Source organism: Polypterus senegalus, chromosome 8 (genome assembly GCF_016835505.1).
Source record: "Polypterus senegalus isolate Bchr_013 chromosome 8, ASM1683550v1, whole genome shotgun sequence".
NCBI lineage: Eukaryota > Metazoa > Chordata > Cladistia > Polypteriformes > Polypteridae > Polypterus > Polypterus senegalus.
Window position 1 is genome coordinate 132,952,840 of NC_053161.1, and position 22,645 is coordinate 132,975,484.

The 22,645-nt window shown below is 36.5% G+C and overlaps 1 protein-coding gene across 2 annotated transcripts in view; it reads left to right on the forward strand.

Moving 5' to 3' along the window:
- Positions 1–20,332, forward strand: part of tmtc3 (transmembrane O-mannosyltransferase targeting cadherins 3) — a 111,113-nt gene extending 90,781 nt beyond the window's left edge. For both annotated transcript variants that reach the window (XM_039761785.1, XM_039761786.1), the window contains exons 15-16: positions 1,451–1,677; positions 15,095–20,332. In XM_039761785.1, the coding sequence (XP_039617719.1) occupies positions 1,451–1,677; positions 15,095–15,900 (1,033 nt within the window). In that variant the 3' untranslated portion in view covers positions 15,901–20,332. The remainder of the gene's footprint in view (positions 1–1,450; positions 1,678–15,094) is intronic.
- Positions 20,333–22,645: the final 2,313 nt, after the last annotated feature.

Genomic DNA, 22,645 nt, shown 5'->3' on the forward strand with positions numbered 1-22,645 from the left:
AGCACGCCCTTAAAAGTTCATCTCCAACAATGGGCGAGACCAACTCCGAACTTAACATTTTTAAATATAGTGCATTGCAGTCATCAAATCAAAAAGAAATGAAAGCACATACAGTATAACTATCTTAGTCCTTTAAAGAGTGAAAAGACTTGCACCTAGAAATTTAAGATGACAAAACTTTTTTCTTACAACTGAATTAATCTAATTTAAGAATTTGAGCTTTGAGCCAAGAATAAGACCCAAACTCTCAACAGTCACATTGTGATTAATATACCTAAAGCCTGCTTGATACTTTTATTTATATTTTTCTGTTTTTGGTTTAGAGTTTTCAAAACTGCTAAAAACAGAGATATATTACAATCCCATACTAATACTTTGAAGATTAAAAATTAAGTGCCAGACAGCTGTATACAGTAGCTGACAATCTTTCCAAGAAGTTACAGAATCTGCTGCATTGTTAAGATGGAGACTTGAAGGCAAAAAGGTTGTGTGTGTTCAGTGACAACATTTAACATGCATCTTAACTGTGGTGAGAGGCTACATGTCCATGCCTGAAATATCTGTTGTCTAGTCTGAGAGTCTGTTACTCACAATGGTTGGATTGAGGGCCACAACATTTCTGACATGATCACACGCCATAAGCAAGATTATTTACTTTTCTAGATGTGTTAGAAGGAACTTTAACTTCATGTATACACATGTGCTTTGTTTTTGGCCTCTAAGTCAATAATTTTTCTCTCTGTAATCATGTTTTATGAATACTACTTGTGCTCGTTGGACAATATTTGTTGTCTGGTTGCCAAAGACTTTTTTTCTTACCCCTTTTAACTATAATTTTGGAAAGACACAAATATGACAGCGTGTCTGTGTTGGATTTACATTTACTTATTTGGTTGACGCCTTGATCCAAAGTTACTTGCAACATTTGTGATACTATTGGTAACATTTCTTTTGGTCTTCCAGTTGACAGTGTGACTTTGACTTGCTCATGCTCACACAGTGTCAGTAGCGAGATTTGAACCCATAAACTCATAGTTTGAAGTCCAAAGCCTTTAACCACTTCACTACACTACACTGCCTACCTGGATTTGTATGCTCTCTTACCACTGGTATTTCTGATTTCTGTCTAGAAAGCAAAGACCGATATCTTAATATAGGCCAGATTTGAGAGTGCCTTTTTATGAGCTGTGTATATTTAAATGCTTATTTAACACAAATTTATTAATCTTATTTTGAGATAGCAACAGAAAAAAAATATTAGGTGTTCTTATTTGAAGAAACTTTTTCTGAAGCCTGTACATAAATTGAATAAACATGAGTTGCATGTGTTTTATTTTGGTCAGATATTTCAAAATGTTTAGTAATAAAAGTCTTTTCTTTGTACATTACATTTTTCTTTTAAATTTCTGAAATGCTATTTTTTGTATTTCTTGTTTCCTTACACAATCAGAGGGGAGTTGCTTTTGAAAATGAATAAGCCTAATGAAGCTAGAGATGCATATCTGAGAGCTTTAGAACTGGACAGCGCCAATGCAGACCTATGGTACAACTTGGCCATTGTCAATATTGAAATGAAGGAACCTTCAGAAGCTCTAAACAATTTTAATCAGGCATTAGAGCTTAATCCTAAACATAAATTGGCACTATTCAACTCTGCTCTTTTAATGCAGGAATCTGGTAAGTAGACCGCGACATTTCTCAACTTTGCCATCTCAGAACTTGTCATGAACATTCTAAATGTGGAGTCTGACCTTCAGTGTCATTTGGCCCCTCAACTGTTAAACCGTTTAGTAACGGTAGGCAAAATCCAAATTGATTTATTCACGTATTTTGTGTGCCTTTACCCTTACCAGCATATACCATATAGAAAGCTGATTTTTTTTTTTCCATTTTTGGCATGTGTAATCCAATCAAAAAATATAAATAAATAATCTGAACATTGTGGGAGCGGCACGGTGGCGCAGTGGTAGCACTACCGCCTCGCAGTAAGGAGACCTGGGCTCGCTTCCCAGGTCCTCCCTGCGTGGAGTTTGCATGTTCTCCCTGTGTCTGCGTGGGTTTCCTCCAGGTGCTCCGGTTTCCTCCGAAGAAATGCAGGTTAGGTGCATTGACGATCCTAAATTGTCCTTTGTGTGTGTGTGTGTGTGTGTGTGCGCGCGCATGTGCCGGCGCCCTGCCTGGGGGTTTGTTCCTGCCTTGCGCCCTGTGCTGGCTGGGATTGGCTCCAGCAGACCCCCGTGACCCTGTGTATGGATATAGCAGGTTGGATAATGGATGGATGGAAAATTGTGGCTATAGAATTCTATTGTTGGAGGAAATTGAACAAGAGTTTGTTTTTATATTACTTGCTTTATTTTAGTTACAATTCCAGTCAGATGTTTTTCTTTGCACAAATAGTTAGGAGAGAATTGTTTGTTCTCTCATGGATTATGGTACAAGATGCCATAGACATTACACAGAATCATTTAGCCATAAATTCATTTTAATTCCTTTTGCTGTATTCTACCCCAGTGTCATATTACCTTTTAAGTTTCTATCTTTTTGCTAAAGCACAGAGTGCATTTAATGAGGTCTTAAACAATACCAGCATCTTACTTACTGTTCCAGCTATTAGCCTACTTAAAACGAGTGCTGCTAATAGAACAGCATTTTGTGTGAGAGAAAAACATTGTTTATATTTGCATACATGCATCGCATACTCTGTACCAGATTTTCACCTATTTAGTAACATCACTCACAACACATTAAAAAATATTAGAAGTGTAAACTATGCCCTCACTTTTAAATTTTCTAAATGTCTTTTGAGTAATAGCATTTTTTATATCCTACAGGTCACCTTTTTTGCACATTTTTAAAATGTAGAAAATGTGTACTTGGCAAGAAAGAGGTTCATAAGCCATATTTCTCCACAGATCCAAAATAAAAACTTTTTGGCGAATGCTGAACACATTTCATCAAACAACCTTATTTTCATGTGCAGTTTCTTATTCTCAGTTGTGACAGATTTGGAGAAAATATGGAAAGTCAAAAGAAAATGTGTTGGAGTTTCAAAGATGCTGTCTAGCTTGTTTTATTTAATAAGCAAACGGCAACCAATTTTACTATGTGGAAAAGCAAACTTTTTCTTGAAGTAAGAGATTAAACATAGTTTTCCCTTTGAACTGTGTGAAGTTGGGGTAGAGGTCATCCCATATTTTTCCTTCTAAGTTATATGGGGCTACAGAGCCTAAGCAATGGTAGAGCCATTTGGTGATGCTTCTAGGTTTAGGATTATTACAAATTTGTTATCAATGTATGCTGTTACAATCAGAGGTAGACTTAGTAGGGAAAGGGCTCCTGGGTTTGAACCATTGTTTGGACCCAACCGAAGTGTTTTGAGTGAACCATGGATAAACTAATATATAATGTCAAACCTTAGCAGCTGTTAAGCTTGACTAGGCACTACGCAAGCACAGGAATGGTGAATGAATAAAAACAAAAACCACAGAAACCGCACGTGAATTTGAGTGATAGAGCAAAAAAGATGCAGTGTATGCAATTTTAAAGTTCAGAAATACAGTATGCTTGATAGCCATCAGAGCACAGGACGCCATGTTTAATAATACAAAAAAAAAACCAAAACACTGATACATTTAAACAGGGAGGAAAATATGTATAAAAACATTATTATTGCATCTATGTAAGAAAACCAAAAACACATCAGCAGGTTTAGTTTTTCATCGGTATGTGGACCATACTCATACAAAACGTTTTTGTCAAGCTACCAATAAACCAATATACTTTACCTGTTGCTCATTAGAGACAATGCTAACTCAACCACAACATTCTGCTCAGGTATATAAAGTGTAGCGATCAATTTTATTTTCAAAGAGTACTTCTCACTACTGTGAAAAATGACAAAAGAGTTGCTGTCAGCAAACTGTAAACACCTGACAAATAAGCTAAAAAAAACATTTTTCACTTGTAATGCTTATCCAGGATGGGTCATTAAGACATTTCAGATTTTAATGTTTTGTTCATCAGAGTATTTCAATGTCAGGCTTTTAAATTATTACTTTCTGTAACAGTACTGACAAGTTGTATCAGGCTGGTGATTGTTCAACAACACCATGAGCTGGCATTCCATCATTGAAATGAACAGCTTTTGATCCAGCTATAAGAGAGCCTATAAAAAGGCAAGTCTTCCAAATTCACAAAATGAATTCCAACTTGTTTGTAAACAGCAAGCTACCTAAAAGAGCATCTGAAAAGGGTGAGGGTTTGATGGCACTTGGCTCTGGTGAATACTGCAGTGGCATGGCGATATATTGGGATCTGACATGGGAAGAGAAGACTTTCAGTTCTACTTAGCAAAGGGCAGAATGCCACAGAGACCTAAAATGGACTTGCTGAAATCTTCTGAGGAGTTGCTAGGGAGCTTCAAAGCTGAAGAATGAAGGAAGGAAGACAACTGAGAAACTGGTGCCTCTGAAGCTCCACTATTACTATTTCATCTGATAAAATGTATTGGTCAGGACACATGGTCACTGGTGGTGTTTCAGGCTAATGTAGCTGGGGAAAAGTATGGTAGATCAAATTGCCTCAGGTGAGTAGTGTAAAGTAGGGCCTTGGGCAAAACTGAGTAGACAAAAGATGAGGCAATTGTACAGGCATTTCTGAGTAGCTGTGGAAGGAGAATCTCAAGTTGAGGTCAGGCCCTGGAAAGCTGTGTTGCAGCATCAATTCAGTGAAAGAAAACGGGCAACAGAAACATCTGAAGCTCATCGTAACTGACACCAGACCATATGAGCACCATGGAGTACAATGCTGGATGAGCTGCTGTGTACACACATCATACTTGCCATAATTTACGTTGCCCAGAGTTGTTACAACATGCACATTTAGAAGTGGTGTCAGTGTTTCCCCATTTATACAACATCATTACCTGTGTCTGCTTCACTATCTCTAGAACTAGAATTACAATGTGATCACTGGTCATTTCTGATAAACTTTCACAATTATAACATAACAAACTTCTTTCTTTCGCACACACTTTTATGCCTGTATTCAGGTCTCCTGCTGGGACAGATGCTGTCCAACAGCTACCTTAGGCCACTACCTACTGGTTGCAGAACAGCAGAAATTAAAATGAAAGACAAATATGCAGTTCATCTACCTGGTGACATGCACCCATTTTATGTATTCCAGCACATTATTTGAGTGTAACACCTTGCATGATAAATTAAAAACAGAACAGTTTTAGCGGAGTAGTCCTCCAAGAGCTGGATTTCAAAGCTGGAAATTTGCAGGCTTGGTGCTTTTGCTCTGGTTATTAAATTATTACTTAGATGATGTTTCTGAACATTTTAAATTGCAATGGATAGTGAAACACTGTAGGATGAGTGAATCGAGTCTCCTAGGGTGTAGTAGCAGCTTCAAAATGTAATCTATGTTTCAGTTGTTATATTAAAATTTTGCAAATTGCATCAAAATCAAGAATACTATGTTGTTCTAAATTTGCCACATTTGTTGCCATCCCCAGGTCTAACTGGCAAATTGCATTAATACAGTGAGTATGACATTCTGTTTTCCAAAAATTAATTTCCAAGTGGGTGACACCATTATTAGATCATTCAGTTTGATCATCACCAACAGGTTGGACTCCCCTGTACTAGGTCATTCGAATAGAAACATTGCTTTTCTGGATAGGGAGAAGCCAGTTGAGAGAGTTCGGGTTTAAGTCAGTAGTAAATTTCACTAAGACTCCTCTCTTTGTATCACTAGGAGAAGCTCACTAGTAGAAAACCAAAGGGCAAAATCATGAATAATATCTAGGTTAATGGAGATGGCTATTTTGGATCGGGTTCCACCATGATCCTTACTAGGACATGTGGCTCAGGAATTGAAGTATAAAATCTGAGTACAATTTTTCAGCTTATTAATGAGTTCCTGCTAAAGGCTTGCTTATATGCAAAATGAAATTTATTTTGATGGTAATTGAATCTGCTTTGTTTCAAGAAATAGTATGGTCGCCTTAATGCATCCCATCTGCTTTATGATGTAGTGAATTCAGAAAATACTCCAACCCTTCACTTTCTGCACACTTTTTTTGTGTTGGAAATTTAATAGGAAGATTTGAATTTGTTGCCCATAAATCTACACACAATAATGCATAAAGACAAAGTGAAAACATATTTTTAGTAATGTTTGCAAAATCTCTGCTCTGGCACTTTCAATTGTAGTCAAGTGCATCCTTTTTGCTTTAGTTATCCATTGAATGTGCCAAGAACATGATCAGAATCCATTTGTAACAAATTGAATTGATTGGACAGGTCATAGACTGACACACCTATCTCCTATTTACGTAAGGTCCCACAGTTCACATTACATGTCAGGACAAATACCAAGAGATGAAATCCTAGGAATTCTCTGTAGACCCTCACAATCAAATTGTGGTTAGGCCTCAATCAGGAAAGAGTATAAAACCATCTTTAAAGCTTTGAGTGCTTCCAGTAGCACAGTGACCTCAATACTTCTGAAATGGATTAAGTCTGGAATCACCAAGACTCTTCCTAGAGTTGGCCATCTGGCCAAACTGTGTAACTGGACAAGAAAAGATTCTGTGGCAATACACATTTTTTTAATTTGAACTCTGTGTGTGTGTATGTGTGTGCAGCCACTGGTTATTTGATGGGGTAATTGGGGCTGGTCACATTTGCATGTCAGAGCATGTTTGGTTCCAATGACCTAATTGACTATTGTATATTGTAATTGAGATGTTGTGCCCATGGATGGATAAAAGGGAGCCTGTGCAGTGAAAGGGAAGGGGAGTGGAGATGAGGCAGAGAGAGATGGTTAATAGGACAAAGACAGCAGGATCATTAGGAGTCCGCAACAAGAAGTGTCCTGGTTGGCAGCGGCTCCGTAGCTGCTCACCTGGGTCTGGTAAACAATAAATCTAGGACAGAGCTGTCCCCTGCCAGATCTGGTTTACTGCATAACGTGCTTGTTGCATAATGTTTAGAGCATGCAACACTGGTTTTTGACCTGCTCCTCCTCACACTCTACCTGATCTCCCTTCTCTAAACTCCCTTTGCCAAAGTAATTACTCCGAGCTGCTGGTGTTCTTCTAATCTGAAGATGGGGAATTAAAGAAGGATGCCTGCCCGTGTTGCGTTTCCTAACAGCTCTTATTTCAAATGTAGTCTTGAGACCGTACCTGCCTTTTCTTTACAGTAATAAAGTGCCTGTATTTTCTTTGGAAAGCTGGACACCTCTTCCTGTCTCTTGTGTAACTCTGTGACCCAAGCTTAATAATAACTGTATAAAAAAAAAAAAAGTGCTTCTTAAACTGCAGAAAATTTTATTTGAAAATGAGACGTCAGATGTAACCTTTTTTTTTTTAATAGAAATACAGGTATGAAAATAGAGTAAAAATGAAACGTTAGGTGAAGATAAAGTCGCAAACACTTTCGCGACATCATTTTTCCAAGATTGTTAATTTTTCTTTCAGGTTAAATTGACGCCGTTTCTTATTTCTGTTGTTCACTGCAAAGAAAACTTCGACAAGCACCATGAAATTTGAACAGTGTAGTATCTGTACAAGACACAACTACCCATGCGGATGGTCGGTGGAGCACAGACTCCGAAACTCCAAATTTGGCTATACCTGTATGTTGTACCTACAGCCTTGCAAAGACTGCCCGGGACCAGAAATTTTGCCACAGACTCACTTTATTTTGGTCTAACAAAAAAGAGTCTGTTGCAGGGTTCCCAAGACTCAGTGAAAGTATAGGCACAGGATTAAGTATGTTTTGCATCACATTAATTATCTTTGGTGGCTATTTTTGGTTGAAAAAACATCTGTTATACTGAATTTTACATTTAATAAAGCAAAATTCGTTTAACATGATTTTATATGAACACTTGTTTGGGTCACCAAAAAGTATTCATTTTTCTGAAAATTTTGTTTGTTATGAAAGTTTGTTTGGGCCAACAAAAAGTATTTGTTATTCTGAAAATTATTTTGCTTCGGTATTTGCTATAACAGGATCTGACCTGTATATATTGCAGTATAATATAATATATACCAACATTCAGTAGAAGGGAAGGAATGGATCAATATAATTGTCTTATTTCTTCATTGGGGTTTTTGAGGATTTCATTTCACTTCTCTGAGAGAAGTCGGAGGCATCTTTCTTGACAAAGAGTAAAACGTCACAATTTTGCAGACAGCTTCCGTCTCTGTAAGACATTGACTTGCCTTTATATTGACACTTTTATAGTGATACTATGTATGGATTAGTAGCAATTTATCATATAAGGTGAGTTATTTACAGGTTCTGTTGAACAAGGCTATGTATAGATTAGCTTCCTTTAGCTCATTCTGCCACCCTCTGTCAGACTGGAACAGTGCACCTGTTCCAATCACTAACCTTCATTTATAGTCCTTAGTTTGTCAACTACCTGAAAGATTTTCTGCTTTCTATAGAAAATGGGGTAGGGTAGGTTACATAAACATAAGAGTTTAAGAGTACATATAATTTACAAGCAGGCAGTCACTTTATTAGGATACATGGATTTAGGCATCGTTGCAGCAGTTATATTATTGCAACTCCTCCTATAATTATGTTTAAAGTTAAGTACTTTGTACACAACATTTTAAACCCTTTTCAAATGCTTGGAGCTTTGTTTCTATGTTCCACAACATGCTATTGTTGTGTCAAATAAAATAATATACATATGTACTTCCTGCTCCAATTACATATAAACCGGTTTTCTGATTATTATTGCAGTCAAAGACTAAAAAACAAGAGTTGCCAGTACTAACTTGTGTAAAGGAAATGAAATGGGATTTTGTGTTTAGCAGGTTGTTGTAGCGAAATTGAAAACTGTTACCAAAAAACATTTTGGCAAAATTTTTAAACCCAGGCTGATGTTAGATTTTGTCAATGGTGTCAAATAATCCAAATTAATTGTTAGATTTCAATCCGGTTTAATTTGGTAGATTTACGTTGTGTCTCTCTCTCTCTCTCTCTCTCTCTCTCTCTCTCTCTCGTTCTACCATACAGAGTTCTTATATATTAAAAAGTTTTGGAACCCCTCTCTGCCTGCATACTTTACTCTACCTAACAGTGGTATGTCTTCCATTTCCTAGGAACATCTGAGTACTGGGGTGTTTTCTGAACAAAGATTTTTTAGTGAAGCAGTATTTAATTGTATGAAATTCAATCAAATGTGAAAAACTACCTGTGTAAAAATTTGGGTACCCTTGTAATTTTGCTGATTTGAATGCATGTCACTGCTCAACACTGATTACTTGCAACACAAAATTGGTTGGATTAGCTCGTTATGCCTTGAACTTCATAGACAGGTGTGTCCAATCATCCATTATCCAATACGCTATATCCAAACTACAGGGTCACAGTGGTCTGCTATAGCCAGTCCCAGCCAACCCAGGGCGCAAGGCAGGAAACAAATCCCGGGCAGGGCACAAACACACACACACACATACACGCCAAGCATACACTAGAGACAATTTAGAATTGCCAATGCACCTAACCTGTATGTCTTTGGACTGTGGGAGGAAACCGGAGCACCCGGAAGAAACCCACACAGACACGGGGAGAATATGCAAACTCCACGTAGGGCGAACCCCGGTCTCCTAACTGTGAGGCAGCATCGCTACCTGCTGCGTCGCCCATGTCCAGTCATGAGAAATTGTATTTAAGGTGGTCAGTTGTAAGTTGTGCTTCCCTTTGACTCACCTCTGAAGAGTGACAGCATGGGATCCTCAAAGCAACTCTCAAAAGATCTGAAAACAAAGATTGTTCTTTATCATGGTTTAGGGGAAGGTTACAAAATGCTATCTTGGAGGTTTCAACTGTCAGTTTCAACTGTAAGGAATGTAATCAGGAAATGTAAGGGCACAGTTGCTGTTAAACCCAGGTCTGGTAGGCCAAGAAAAATACAGGAGCAGCATGTGCGCAGGATTGTGAGAATGGTTACAGACAACCCACAGATCACCTCCAAAGACCTACAAGAACATCTTGCTGCAGATGGTGTATCTCTACATCGTTCTACAATTCAGTGCAACTTGCGCAAAGAACATCTGTATGGCAGGGTGATGAGAAAGAAGCCCTTTCTGCACTCACACCACAAACAGAGTTGCTTGTTGTATGCAAATGCTCATTTAGACAAGCGAGGTTCATTTTGGAACAAAGTGCTTTGGACTGATGAGACAAAAATTGAGTTATTTGATCATAACAAAAAGTGCTTTGTATGGTGGAAGAAGAATGCCGCATTCCAAGAAAAACACCTGCTACCTACTGTCAAACTTGGTAGAGGTTCCATCATGTTATGGGGCTGTGTGGCTGTTCAGGGACTGGGGCCCTTGTTAAAGTCAAGGGTCGGATGACTTCAACCCAATATCAACAAATTCTTCAGGATAATGTTCAAGCATCAGGCACAAAGTTGAAGTTACGCAGGGGTTGGATATTCCAACAAGACAATGACCCAAAACACAGTTCAAAATCTACAAAAGCATTCATGCAGTGGGAGAAGTACACTGTTCTGAAATGACCGGCACTGTCCCGCTGACTGAAATATCATCTAAAATTTTTGGGATGATCTTAAGCAGGCTGTCCATGCTCGGCAGCCTTCAAATTTAGCTGACCTGGAGAGATTTTGTATGGAAGAATGGTCAAAAATACCTCCATCCAGAATTCAGACATTCATCAAAGGCTATAGGATGCGTCTAGAGGCTGTTATAAACTGCTCAAAAAAAATTAAAGGAACACTTTGAAAACACATCAGATCTCAATGGGAAAAAGAAATCCTCTTGGATATCTATACTGATATAGACTGGGTAATGTGTTAGGAATGAAAGGATGCCACATCGTTTGATGGAAATGAAAATGATCAACCTACAGAGCCCTGAATTCAAAGACGCCCCAAAAATCAGAGTGAAAAAATTATGTGGCAGGCTAGTCCATTTTGCCAAAATTTAATTGCAGCAACTCAAAATTGTACGCAGCACTTTGTATGGCCCCTGTGTTCTTGTATACATGCCTAACAACATCGGTGCATGCTTCTAATGAAATGACAGATGGTGTTGTGGGGGATCTCCTCCCAGATCTGGACCAGGGCATCACTGAGCTCCTGGACAGTCTGAGGTGCAACCTGGTGGCATTGAATGGACCAAAACATAATGTCCCAGAGGTGTTCTGTTGGATTTAGGTCAGGAAAGTGTGGTGGCCAGTCAATGGTATCAATTCCTTCATCCTCCAGGAACTGCCTGCATACTCTCACCACATGAGGCCAAGAATTGTCGTGCACCAGGAGCCACTGTACCAGCATAGGGTCTGACAATGGGTCCAAGGATTTCATCCTGATACCTTATGGCAGCCAAGGTGCCTTTGTCAAGCCTGTAGCGGTCTGTGTGACCCTCCATGGATATGCCTCCCCAGACAATCATTAACCCACCACCAAACTGCTCATGCTGAATGATGTTACAGGCAGCATAATGTTCTCCATGGCTTCTCCAGACCCTTTCACTTCTGTCACGTGCTCAGGGTGAACCTGCTCTCATCTGTAAAAAGCACAGGGCACCAGTGGTGCATCTGACAATTCTGGTATTCTATAGCAAATGCCAATCGAGCTGCATGCTGCTGGGCAGTGAGCTCAGGGCCCATTAGAGGACATGGGGCCCTTGGGTCACCCTCATGAAGTCTTTCTGGTTGTTTGGTCAGAGACATTCACACCAGTGGCCTGCTGGAGGTCATTTTGTAGGGCTCTGGCAGTGCTCATCCTGTTCCTCCTTGCCCAAAGAAGCAGATACTGGTCCTGCTGATGGGTTATGGACCTTCTATGGCCCTCTCCAGCTCTCCTAGAGTAACTGCTTGTCTCCTAGAATCTCCTCCATGCCCTTGAGATTGTGCAGGGAGACACAGCAAACCTTCTGGCAATGACACGTATTGATGTGCCATCCTGGAGAAGTTGGACTACCTGTGCAACCTCTGTAGGGTCCAGGTATCGCCTCATGCTACCAGTAGTGACAATGACTGTAGCCAAATGCAAAACTAGTGAAGAAACAGTCAGAAAAAGTGAGGAGGGAAAAATGTCAGTGGCCTCCACCTGTTAAACCATTCCTGTTTTGGGGGTCATCTCATTGTTGCCCCTCTAGTGCATCTGTTGTTAATTTCATTAACACCACAGCAGCTGAAACTGATTAACAACCCCCTCTGCTACTTAACTGACCAGATTAATGTCTCATAAGTTTCATTGACTATGCTATACTCTGATTAAAAAGTGTTCCTTTAATTCTTTTGAGTAGTATATTTGCAAAAGGAGGCTCAACTAAGTGTTGATGTAATATCCTTGCGGGGGTGCCCAAATTTATGCACTTGTCTAATTTTGTTATGATGCATATTTTCTGTTAATCCAATAAACTTATTGTTTAAAATACTACTGTTTCCATAAGGCATCGAACACTCAATAAAACTGAATAAAAAAAAATCAAGTGACGTTGAGATACGTAGAAGGCAGATTCACTAGCGTCTGTGTGTCAGCTTTTATCCCTCCAGATAAGAGACTGTCCAGTTCCATTGTCTCAAAACACCACTCACATCTCCAGTTATTCCCATTTTCAAATAAAAACTAACGGCGTCAGATCCCTTTAGTATGTATTGTGATCGTGATTTAGAGAGAATAAAAGTGAAAAAAAAATGGTAACTTTTACAAGTCCTATAAATGTACACTGTGTGTTACAGATGCAAACCAAATGTTTGTCTGTACTGTATAATATTAACAGTAAGAGCAGCTCACTATTGAAAACGGCAAATATAGGAGACAGTGGGGGTCGAACCGGAGGCCTCTTGATTACAAGTCAGGAAATCTTATCGCTACGCCACGGAAGCAGTTGTCTTTTCCTTGAACTTTTTGTGAAAGTGTTTATTTGATCTTTGGACTTCAGGCTTCATACATTATATAGTTTATGCCTACGTTTTGTCATTTACTACTAAAATATAAATAAGTTTCTGTTTTGAAAATGTGTTCACACAGATTATTGTAGAAACGGAACACACATGAAATGCGTATGTTCCAAATAACAATTTATTATTTCCAGTCTAAAACTCCACTTCACTCCTAGATAATCAATCAAGGCATGAGCTGGGAGAAGTTCGTGCACATTCTAAGTTGGTGGGGGGATGGAAGAGCCGGCTGCTTTCTGCTTGTCTGTATCGCCACATTTACAGGACAAAGGATGCTGGTGGAGAGGTGCGAACAGATTTAAGGTGGGCCGGATCTACGAGTTTTTTCGTAGGCTCTGGTAATTTTAGTGTTAAAAGGAAGTTGCTACTTTGTTTCTGTGGAGCCAATTTGGACTGTCACTGTTAAAATGCAGTTTTTACTTTTAATACAGGCGGAATCCTATTGTAACCAAACTCATGAGACAATAAAAATATATTTTTTTAACAAATATGGGGAAAATATCTCTACTATTGTGACCGGCGTCACTAGCAATTTGTCATCTCTAATGGCAGTGGCTCCGTAGCTGCTCACCTGGGTCTGGTATACAATAAATCTAGGGCAGAGCTGTCCTTTGCCAGATCTGGTTTACTGCATAATGTGCTTGTTGCATAATGTTTAGAGCATGCAACACTGGTCTTTGACCTGCTCCTCCTCACACTCTCCTGATCTCCCTTCTCTAGACTGCCTTTGCCAAAGTGATGACTCCGAGCTGCTTGTGTTCTTCTAATCTGTAGATGGGAATTAAAGCAGGACGCCTGCCCATGTTGCATCTCCTAACAGCTCTTATTTCAAATGTAGTCTTGAGACTGTACCTGCCTTTTCTTTACAGTAATAAAGTGCCTGTATTTTCTTTGGAAAGCTGGACACCTCTTCCTGTCTCTTGTGTAACTCTATGTCCCAAGCTTGATAATACTTGTATTAAAAAAAAAACACCACTTAAACAAAACACCACGGCAAAAAATATTTTATTTGAAAATGAGACATTAGATGTAACCTTCTTTTTTTTTTTTTTTTACTTTAATAGAAATACAGGTATGAAAATACAGAGTAAAAATGAAACGTTAGGTGAAGATAATTTCACGAACACTTTCGCTACATCATTTTTCCAAGATTGTTAATTTGTCTTTCAGGTTAAACTGACGCCGTTTCTCATTTCTGTTGTTCACTGCAACAAAAACTTTGACATGCACCATGAAGTTTGAACAGTGTAGTATCTGTACAAGACACAACATACGGATTGTTGGTGGAGCACAGACTCCGAAACTCCGAATTTGGCTATACCTGTATTATGTTGTGCCTACAGCCTTGCAAAGACTGTCCGGGACCAGAAATTTTGCAACAGACTGTCACTTTGTTGTGGTCTAACAAAAAAGAGGGTTCCCAAGACTCAGTGAAAGTATAGGCACAGGATTAAGTATTTTTTGCATCACATTAATTATCTTTGGTTGCTATTTTTGGTTGAAAAAACATTTGTTATACTGGATTTTACATTTATTAAAACAAAATTTGTTTTAACATGATTTTATATGAACACTTGTTTGGGTCACCAAAAAGTATTAATTTTTCTGAATATTTTGTTTGATGTTATGAAAATTTGTTTGGTCCAACAAAAAGTATTTTGTTATTCTGAAAATGATATAGTTTTTTCGTAGGCTCTGGTAATTCTAGTGTTAAAAGGAAGTTGCTACTTTGAAAGCTCAGCCAATGATAAACAAAAATCCAAAGAATTAACAGGGGTTCCCAAACTTTTTCATATGACTGTATACTGTTATTGATATGTATCAACATTCAATGTCCATCTTTACAATAATATTCTGACCCAGTCACCAAGGATGGAGATTATTAACACTTTTTATTGTGCAGAAGGACTAGTTAGAAATCCTATGCTTGCTATTAAACTCATAGATTAAAATATAAAGATTGTGTATAGTACATAGCCCGCATTTGTGAATGACTGTGTAATCATTAATAATGACTAAATTAAAACATGCAGATGTAAATGCAGTTATAGATCTATAAAATGGACAGTCATAAAATGGACAGTCATCTATTTTCCTCTTTCTTTTGTTTTATACTTAAATAGGTGATGAAAGACTGAGGCCTGAGGCTAAACGCAGATTTTTACTCTATGTTGAACAAGACCCAAATGACGCCAATGGTTACTTTAACCTTGGAATGCTTGCCATGGATGATAATAACAATGATGATGCAGAGAAATGGATGAAAAAAGCCATACAAATGCAACACGGATTTAGGAGTGCACTCTTTAATCTAGCCCTTCTCTATTCCCAGATGGGGAGAGAACTGGATGCTTTACCTGTCCTTAATGAGCTGCTGCAGTATTATCCTGAACATGTTAAAGGACTCATTCTAAAAGGTGACATCCTAATGAATCAGAAAAAGGACACTAAGGGAGCAAAAGAATGTTTTCAGAGGATCCTTAAAATAGACCCCAACAATGTACAAGGAAAGCATAATTTATGTGTAGTATATTTTGAAGAGCAGGATCTTCTTGAAGCTGAGAAATGCCTAGTGGAAACCTTAGCTTTAGCACCGCATGAGGAGTACATCCATCGCCATCTGAATATAGTTCGAGGGAAAATTGCAGCAGGGCAGCAAGTATCTCCAGCAGGTGGTGCTCAGAGTCCATCGCTAGAAAAAAAAAAAACTCTGCAAGAAAAACCAAAAAATGATAAGAATGCACAGAAGCCTTCCCCTGCCAGAAAGACAAGTGAGAACAAGGAGCAGTCAAATCAAGCTTTGGAAAACAGCCAGGCTGACAAACGGACTAAAGCCAAATCTGCAGAGGAGATAAAAGAAATTGAACAGAAAAGAGCTGCTGCTTTAAAAAGATTAGAGGAGATTGAACGAATTTTAAGCGGTGATTAATTTTGTTTATTTAGGTATTTTATTGGACACTGTTTTGCAGATAGAGTTAAGTACATTTTGTATTTATGAGGAAGGTCATGTCATTCACAAGTTTTTTTTTTTTTTTTTTTTCTCTTCTTCTTTTTTTTGGTCTCTGCATGCTGCATAATACTCCTTAATCAAATCAAGAAAATACTCCTACTGTTTAACTTTTCATGCAAACAAAAGAAAGTAATGTGTTCCCTTCAACTATTTTTTAAGAACAGCAAATCTTGTTAGTTTTTTTGTTTTCTTTTTAAAAGACATTGGCTTGATTATGGGAATGTGAAGCAACTGCAGAAATACAAATTGATCCACATTCATCATGTGTTCTGTTTTTGTGGCTTTAGTCAAACAATGTTTCCAGTGCCATTCAAATTATCCTATGTGCTATCACGATGTTTCAAAATATTTGCAACAAAAATTAAATATATGAAAACAGATAATCATTTTTTAAATTTCTCTTTAAGTTGATATTTTTTATATTGTTAACTCAGAATCAACTTTTGGAACACATGCACAGATGTTCACTCTGAGATGGAGCAGATCGAAACCACCCCCTTCTCTAGAAGAAGCAAATAGACTTTTTATTCTTAATACATTGCAGGTAGATGAGTTACTGAAGTTTATTGGCTAAACATTTGACTAACTACTTTTGCATCCATGAAAGTGAAATCGTGTTATTGAAAAAGGTATTTAGTTTTATATATTTTATTCTTAGCAAGAAGTTGGAGTCTCTAATACTTTATGATGCATATTGTCTTATACTAATTCATTTTAGTTTGAAATCATTACTGATTAACACTTCATACAGTTTTCAGTCCAAGCCATAATCCAAACACATTATCATAAGTTATATATTCTTTACAAACTATGGTTTATTTGAGTTATAAAAAGAACAGAATCCATTTACTTTCTTTTTCTCTGTTCATTCTGACAGGAACTGGTAAATATATCAAATATTGCTTTTAGTTAAGCATATTTAGTATTCCCTTCACCCCTTTTGCATTTTGAAAACAATGGCTTTTTGTTATCCATAATCAATGAAATGTGCTAAAAAATTAAATGTTTTTGTATTGCAATTTTGAAAACAAGAAAGTTAGGTGACTTTTGTTAATTTATTAAATTCAGTGACTCTTTATTATATGATTGAAGCATATACTGTATGGTTAGGGAACCCATATATGTGATTTAAAGGTTACTCCAGATTCTTCTCCACTGGCAGAAATATCAAAAATCTTGATCCTTTCATTTTTCACTGCATGTAGACCTTTTCTTATTTCAATTATTTCCTAGTTTTAAATTAGGAGAACATTACCTTAATTGAAGCAGTATTCGAAAAAATAATCTGAATATGGTAAATATATGGTTTATACCGCAATTTTCTGGGATTTTGCATGTTTTATTTCAACATTTAATAATCCATTATTTATAAAGTATATGACTTTTTTTAAATGTATAGAAAAAAAGGGAGTATAAATGTGTAGAAAGCAACTTGGCTTATGAATAAACCTGCTGTGCTTCAGATCAGTCAGGCCACAACTATTCATTTTGACAATTTATCCTGTGCTCAAAAAAGAAAGGATACCTTAAAAATATTACAGCCGAACGTGATTTTTTTTAATGAACTGGACAAAATGTGTTGCCTTTATAAATCAGCAATCCACAGCACTTCAAATAGAAATGCTTTTTATGATTGATAATGTAGAATAATTTTTATTAATATGGCATATCCATGTACTTCATTTTGGCAAACATTAAGGTTAAGAGTTGGTGGGTTTGTTGAATTCTTGTGCTTTCTGAATGAAATCAACTCTTCCGCTCTTTTGTGTAAAATTTGGGTTTATAGCATCACTAAATTAGCTGAATGTGAGTATTTTCTACTGTGGTCTGGTTACCCATCCAAGCTTTGTTCCTGCCATGGGCTTCTAATGATGTGGAAATGAGTAAAAGAATGGAACAAAGTTCACAGCAGCTGATATTAGGATTAATATTGCTTCATTCTTAATTTTGTAAGACACTTCTGTGAAGTTTAAGGCACATAGACAATGTGTGGTGTATTTGGTTGATCAATCAGGTACCACTCTCTTTTTTGCTTTGGTTGTTGGTGGGTAGTGCCAATATTATTTTTACCAAGAAAGGATCTTTTATATTGGAGCTTTGACTGAGAATGCTATCAATTTGGCACTTTACAGAGCCAACCAGATCACAGTCCTTAAATAACAAGGGGTGCAATACATAGTTGTAATATATAGCTAACACACAGGGAAGGAAGTGAAAATGGTTTGGTGTTTAGTCACAATAAAGAAATCAATTGAGGATAAGACTAGTTAAACAGTATAGCAGAGTTAGAAATAAAAGGACGTTATAACACACAGATAGATAACATATTCAAGAAGAATTGTATAAATCTCAATAGCAACATAACCTCCTGTTAATGAGAATTTACACATTGAGATGAGTTTCTGTCTGAGAGAGAGGTTTGGAGGGAGTTCAGAGAAACAGATTCCCAGAGGCTAAAGACCTACTGTTACTGTGTGTGTATTTGTGGCTGGTTATCTGATGTGATCAAACAAGTTATGTAGACATTTAAACTGAAGGGTTTTAAATAGTTAATATTTCCATAAACACTGCTTGCTCAATTTCAACCTTCTAAGTAATGTATTTAAGGTTATAAATTACAATATATGTGTTTTAGCATTCTGTTATATTTCTACTTTTACATTTCATTATAAAATTAAGAGCTTCCTAAATGTTTTAAGCACTGATGCTGTTTTTTGGGAAATAATCTGCAACTTATTTCACTGTGAAGATTTCACTCTTAATGCCAATGCTTTCTAAAGCAAACCCATTCTGTTACTTTATAAGATATTTATTTTTGTTCCCTAACCCTTTAAACTTTCCATGGAAAAATAAGACTAATAGTTCAGAGGTGTGTATTGCATACCTGGTCCAGTGATTAATTTCTTTAGTCCCTAACTTCAAAATAGGTTGTAAAAAAAGACCTTTATGAATAGTTGATGTTGAAGTTTAGTGGCTGAGCTACTAGAGATGAGTGAACTTAAGTATGTTCCAAACTAACATAAATGGTGCAACAGAATTTGTTCAAAGTAATGTGTTATTTGCTGTTTTGTGAAGGTTGTTGGTCCGTGCTGTTATTGTTTCTTTTAAAATTTGTATCTACTCATTTTATATGTAAAGTACGTTATACAGTCAGCCTTTAAACTTGATTGAATGGGAGTTATTACCTTACTGCTATACCGTAAAAATATCCATTTCAATGAATGTGAAAATGCAAAGAAGTCAGTGTGTACATAAATGATGAGTGGTGTGGAATATGAACATTAAATATTTGTTTTATAATTTTTTAGCAGGACAACCAAACATTTTTACACTTTAAGAATATTTTAGATGCAATTAAAGGAATGATGTAGCATCTTGGTGACTTTCAACCTGACCTTCTACCCAAAGGTATTTAATGTGAAGTTGTAATTGGGCAATTAAATTGACCATAACATGCTTGATTTTTGGAGCACAAAAACGTTATTTGTACTCGCTGTATGGAATTTTCAGAAGAGTAATATGGCAATATACATGAGAATAAATGGAATCATGTTGAGACAGTTTGGGTAGGTGGAATTAAGGAGTCAGTTTATTTTCCATTACTTAATTTGATCACCGATTTAATATTATAATCTTAGGTAAACTTCTGTTTAGAATTATGCTCAAAATTTTACCACTATTTTATGCAGGCAAAAACTGAACTTGTTTATAACTTATTTTCATGACCGTAACTTAATAAATCGAAAAATCTTTTGCCAGATCCCCTATTTCTTCATAAAAAAGAATGTTATAACCTTGATACTTAAGTTTGGCAATTGAAATATAGTCTGCAAAGAGTACAGCTAACACAAATGTGTTATCAAAATGGTCAGGGCAGGGGGCAAAATTAATTTGAATTATGTTGGTGTTGAATCAACAATCATGTGGTAAGACAGCAACTGCTTGTTTGCAGGTGAATTCTGTATTCATGTTTTTGTGTTTGTTTACAAATTATGCATTTGATTTGAAAAATCTGTTCTTGACAATCTAATTTTACGGTTTTGTTAAAAAAAAAAAAAAATAATGTATGTTTTAAAGAGTTGATGGTTGTACCCTATGCTTGTCACAAAACATTTTTTAGTTTCTTGAATTTTTTTTAACTTTGCAATTTACCTGATTTTTGAGGTGTTCTGTTGTCTTTATAATAACATTACAGTATTTATTCTTATTAATTAAACCACTCTTTGTTTGATGGAGAAATTCAGGCATGACCTCTTCACTTTAATGTACATTGTGAAAGAATAATAAGTTCTTCCTGCCACTTACCATTTTAATTTTTGAATAAAATACAACTTTTTGCCAGTATAAGAAAGTGTGTCTTTCATTTTGAGTTAAATTAGCAGGTCAGTCTTAGCTTATAAATTGTGTCTTTAAATTGGTGAACAGTGGTACCTGGCATTGTAGAGGTTTAAAACAGCATATATAGTTTTTATGTATTTTAAAATATGCCATCTTTTGCAAACATTCATGTACTCTCTTTGGGTGTTTTTGTTTTTGGTCTTTCTGTCAGAACTGTATAATAAAGCACATTGGCTAGTTACAAATCACAATGTTGAGCATGAAGGAAACCAGCGTTTTCCAGGTGTGTCCCCAGCATCTTTCATTGATTGGATGGGAGTCTTAGAAATATATAGGAGAAAGAGGACAGTAGGTAATGCCAAATTGTATTTCCATAATGAACGTCTGTGCATAAGGAGCAAACAAGCAAATTTTCTGTTTTCACACAGTTTTGACTTCATCAGAAGTAGAGCTAAACCTCATGTTTTTGTATAAACTCTTCCCCTCCAAATGCCCATTCCCAGCACCTCACTAACATAAGCGGGGCCTAAGCAACAATATAATTAAGTGTACATCATGCACTTTTAAGAATTACATTTTCCAAAATGTTCTTTAATTAATTGTAGCCTATCCTGAAGAAATAGTGACTAGTTTGAAGTTCTTCCCATTTATTTAGATACTGTATAACTTTCAGGATTTGCATATCTATAATGCATGTTCACATATTTGCATTTTAGTTTTGATACTACAAACTGAGTCACTGTGACATTTGCATCTACTGCTGTCAAATTTTCTTGAAATATGGTGAGACATATTAGGAGGTATAAGGAAGAAAGAAAGGCTCACTTTGATTTTGACATACATTTAATATTTACAGTAAATAAATACCTGAAATATGTTGTCATCAATAAGCAAAACATCTATTCCATTTGTGTCTGTATTTTGAAGAAACACAGTCTAATCAGAGACACTCGGAGTTCCAAGATCTGCTGTCTTTGAGACTATAAATGATTATTTTTTAGTTATACAATACATGCAAGTTCTACATGCCTCTTTTAAATGAGTAATTTACAAAATGTTTAACTTAAGTATTTTGTCAATTTTCTATTTCTGAATTTATTGCATAAGTAAGATCATGTGGTCAAATTTAACCCACTTTTAGGCAAAACATGAGAATACTTTTTTTTTTATCCTGTCAATTTTATTTTTTGCCTTTTTGAGATATGAGTACCCTATTATGAGCAAACGAAAACATGATGATTCAATTATATGGTAACAGTTACACTGTTTGTGCTTTCTTCATTTGTCCAGAACACACTAAGAGTGAAATTACCTTAAAAATCGGTAAGAACATGTGTGTTATGCAGTAATGGTCGTTATCATAATTGTTTGTTTTGTATTAAGAACGTTAGTTGAAAGTTCTGATGCATTTCATTTTTTTCCTTACTGTACACAAATGCGCAAAATTAAAGGAAACGTACTCTATATTTGAGTTTTGTCATAATAAAGGGGTAACAATGCAAACACCTAAAATAAATTTGGGTGTCAGATTTTAGTCAGTTGTGTGGGAGGAAACATTTTAGCCAGAGGATGGTGAAAGGGCTATGTACTTAATGAAACTGAGAGTTTTTAAACCCATGCAGAAGCAGTTACATTGTTAGAAAGTTTAATGCTGCTGCAAAGATTGTATTCAAAAAAAAAAAGTTGAAGTGACCAGACAACAAGCAAGCTAACTCCCATTGGAAGTCCGTTTTTACATTAACTTTACTTGGAAAAGGAGTAATGTTGTTTGTCAAAGGTCACCTATTGGAAAGACCACAAATGTAACACATCTGGTTGGTTTGAAGTCTATCCAGAATGACTGCATGAACCTATCCTTTGGTCTCACCACCCACTAAGCTGAGGATGGAGAGGGAGTTGCATTTGTGTTTAATGAATTTATTATATATGAATATGGAGTAATTAATGGATTCTTAAATGAGACATCAAACATTTGAGTTGGCTCTAAATATTTCTAATCGGGCCTTTTCCAAATCTTTCAACACATTACTCTTCTGTTCATCTATTTGCTGGGTTTTTGGCAGTAATTAAAAGTTGTACGTAATATCACAAACTAAGATTGTGTGAACATACTGTATAGTAACATTCTCAAACCCGCTTAATCCAATACTGAATAGTGTGGACTGAAGGCTATCGTAGGAAGGACTAAGTGCAATTATGGAGACAGCCCTATACAGAGTGCAGTCCACCACAGAGCAAGTAAATCTGTTAAAATATGTAGAAAAGAAATTGAAATTTTGAAATTACAAATGAACAACATAGGAAAAAAACATGGAGAGGTTTTCTT